The sequence below is a fragment of the Borostomias antarcticus genome (genome assembly GCF_949987555.1).
Source record: "Borostomias antarcticus genome assembly, chromosome: 18".
NCBI classification, from domain to species: Eukaryota; Metazoa; Chordata; class Actinopteri; order Stomiiformes; family Stomiidae; genus Borostomias; species Borostomias antarcticus.
The window spans coordinates 1,786,754-1,789,253 of NC_140251.1; the positions used below are offsets into that span (position 1 = coordinate 1,786,754).

The 2,500-nt window shown below is 52.8% G+C and overlaps 1 protein-coding gene across 7 annotated transcripts in view; it reads left to right on the forward strand.

The window, feature by feature from the left end:
* c2cd5 (C2 calcium dependent domain containing 5) overlaps positions 1-2,500 on the forward strand; it is a 31,971-nt gene that overhangs the window by 24,579 nt on the left and 4,892 nt on the right. For all 7 annotated transcript variants that reach the window (XM_084453068.1, XM_084453069.1, XM_084453070.1 and 4 more), the window contains 5 exons: positions 580-678; positions 761-850; positions 985-1,066; positions 1,222-1,305; positions 2,315-2,353. In XM_084453068.1, the coding sequence (XP_084309194.1) occupies positions 580-678; positions 761-850; positions 985-1,066; positions 1,222-1,305; positions 2,315-2,353 (394 nt within the window). The remainder of the gene's footprint in view (positions 1-579; positions 679-760; positions 851-984; positions 1,067-1,221; positions 1,306-2,314; positions 2,354-2,500) is intronic.

A 2,500-nucleotide genomic window follows, 5' to 3' on the forward strand; every position in this document is an offset into this window, starting at 1 on the left:
CGGGATCAATGGGTCGCCGGGCGAATCCTGGCCGCCGAGTTCGGCGATTCGCGCCGCCCGTGCCGCCCGCCGCCCAGTTCGCGTGAATTGTATTGACTTTCAGGAAAGATTTGCGCCCGGTGTGAACACAGCATTACTCACTCCAGTTCACTGCTGTCTCACCCTTCAGCTCACTTTTGTGTCTCACGTTTATCCTTTTGTTCTCTCTCTCTCTCTCTCCCTCTCCCCCTCTCTCTCTCTCTCTCTCTCTCTCCATCCCTCTCTCTCTCTCTCTCTCCCTCCCTCCCTCTCTCTCTCTCTCTCTCTCTCTCTCTCCATCCCTCTCTCTCTCTCTCCCTCCATCCCTCTCCCTCTCTCTCTCTCTCTCCATCCCTCTCTCTCTCTCTCTCTCTCTCTCCCCCCCTCTCTCTCTCTCTCTCTCTCTCCATCCCTCCCTCTCTCTCTCTCTCCCTCCCTCCCTCTCCCTCTCCCTCTCTCTCTCTCTCTCCATCCCTCTCTCTCCATCCCTCTCTCTCTCTCTCCCTCCCTCCCTCCCTCTCTCCCTCTCCCTCTCCCTCTCTCTCTCTCTCTCTCTCTCAGATGTTTACATCTGTGCGGGTCTTCAGGTTGAGTAATGCCAATCTCACCAATCAGGGCCTGAATAAGATCTTCTCTGACCTGTGTGAGAACCTTCTGAAGGTGAGGACCTAACCAGGACCTGACGGGCTGAGTGATGGATATCAAGCTTGGCTTCTACAACGCCTGTATGTTTCTGTTGCAGAGTCTGTACTTTAAGCTGCGCTCCATGATCCCCTGCTGTCTATGCCATCTCAACTTTACTGTAGCCGTGCCAGAGGAAGAGCTCATACAGGTGAGACACACACTGTGGCACTCACACACACACACACACACACACACACACACACCTAAGCACCTCTTGACTCCCATGACCTTTTTCAGTCTAACCAATAAAATGATTCCCCATCTCTGGTCTCTCTCTTCCAGGTTGCAGTGACCGCCGTAGCCATGAGTTTTGATAAAGACCAGGTTCAGGAGAGACCAGGAGCAGATAAGACCATCACCAAGGGTCAGTTTAAGGACAGGGGTCAGGGGTCACACACACCTCCTACCAGAGAGTGCCGCCGGGGATATCGCCTATATAATAGTTTGCATGTGAGAGAATATTGATGTGTGTGTGCGTGTGTGTGTTTGTGTGCGTGTGTGTGTGTGTGTGTGTTACAGGTAGTACCGAGAATGAGGAGCAACTGCAGTTTCCCATGGAGCTGTGCGCAGAGTCCAACAACCAATCCTCGGCCAAAACCTCAGGTACCTTTCTGACTCCCACCTCTAATCTGTAACCTCTCACAAGCTGCCTCTAGTCCGGTCACAGTACGGCCTACCTGGACTATCCAGTGATCTGCCCAATCACAGTACGGCCTACCTGGACTATCCACAGTGATCTGCCCAATCACAGTACGGCCTACCTGTACTATCCATAGTGATCTGCCCAATCACAGTACGGCCTACCTGGACTATCCACAGTGATCTGCCCAATCACAGTACGGCCTACCTGGACCATCCACAGTGATCTGCCCAATCACAGTACGGCCTACCTGGACTATCCACAGTGATCTGCCCAATCACAGTACGGCCTACCTGGACCATCCACAGTGATCTGCCCAATCACAGTACGGCCTACCTGGACTATCCACAGTGATCTGCCCAATCACAGTACGGCCTACCTGTACTATCCACAGTGATCTGCCCAATCACAGTACGGCCTACCTGTACTATCCACAGTGATCTGCCCAATCACAGTACGGCCTACCTGGACTATCCACAGTGATCTGCTCATCCTCGCTGCCACAACCACTGTGTTCTAGCATCTTTCCTCTGCTCTCTACCTCACATTCTCTCTTTGCCCTGCTGTCCTGAGCGTGACATAAGCAGTCTGATGTGTCCGCAGGTAAATACCCAGTGGAATGCTGTAGCCCCACGTGCTGTGTTTGTGTGTAGAGAGACAGTTATGATGTGTGTATGTGGACAAACGCACTCCTGTTCCTCACTGATGTAGAGGGGAGAGATGGGTTAAGGCGTCATGGCCGACGGTCCACTCGTCCTATACCAGTCAGACAGGAGATAGGAGCACCCTAGGACATAGGAAATAGAATAGGGTCCTATTTCCGTTTTTGTGGTTGAACCCCGGTGCTGTCCTGTAGTGTCCAGCCCACTGGTTTGTAGGGGGTCTGTGTTTGATGTAGGACCGGGCCGTCCTGTTGCTGTTGGGTGTTTCAGTGCGTAGTAGTAGTATATTTTGTCTGGTGTGTGTTGACAGGTGTTCCGGACAGTGCCAACTCCCACCCATCGTCCAGAGGTAAGCCCCGCCCACCCCGAACCCCCCCCCCCCAACCTCCTGCTACCATGACTACCACACTGCCCTGTTTTTTAATTTCTCATCTTTTTTGACAGTTATCCTGCACCGCTCCCAGACCTCATCCTCCTCATGTTCTGTTTCTGTTCT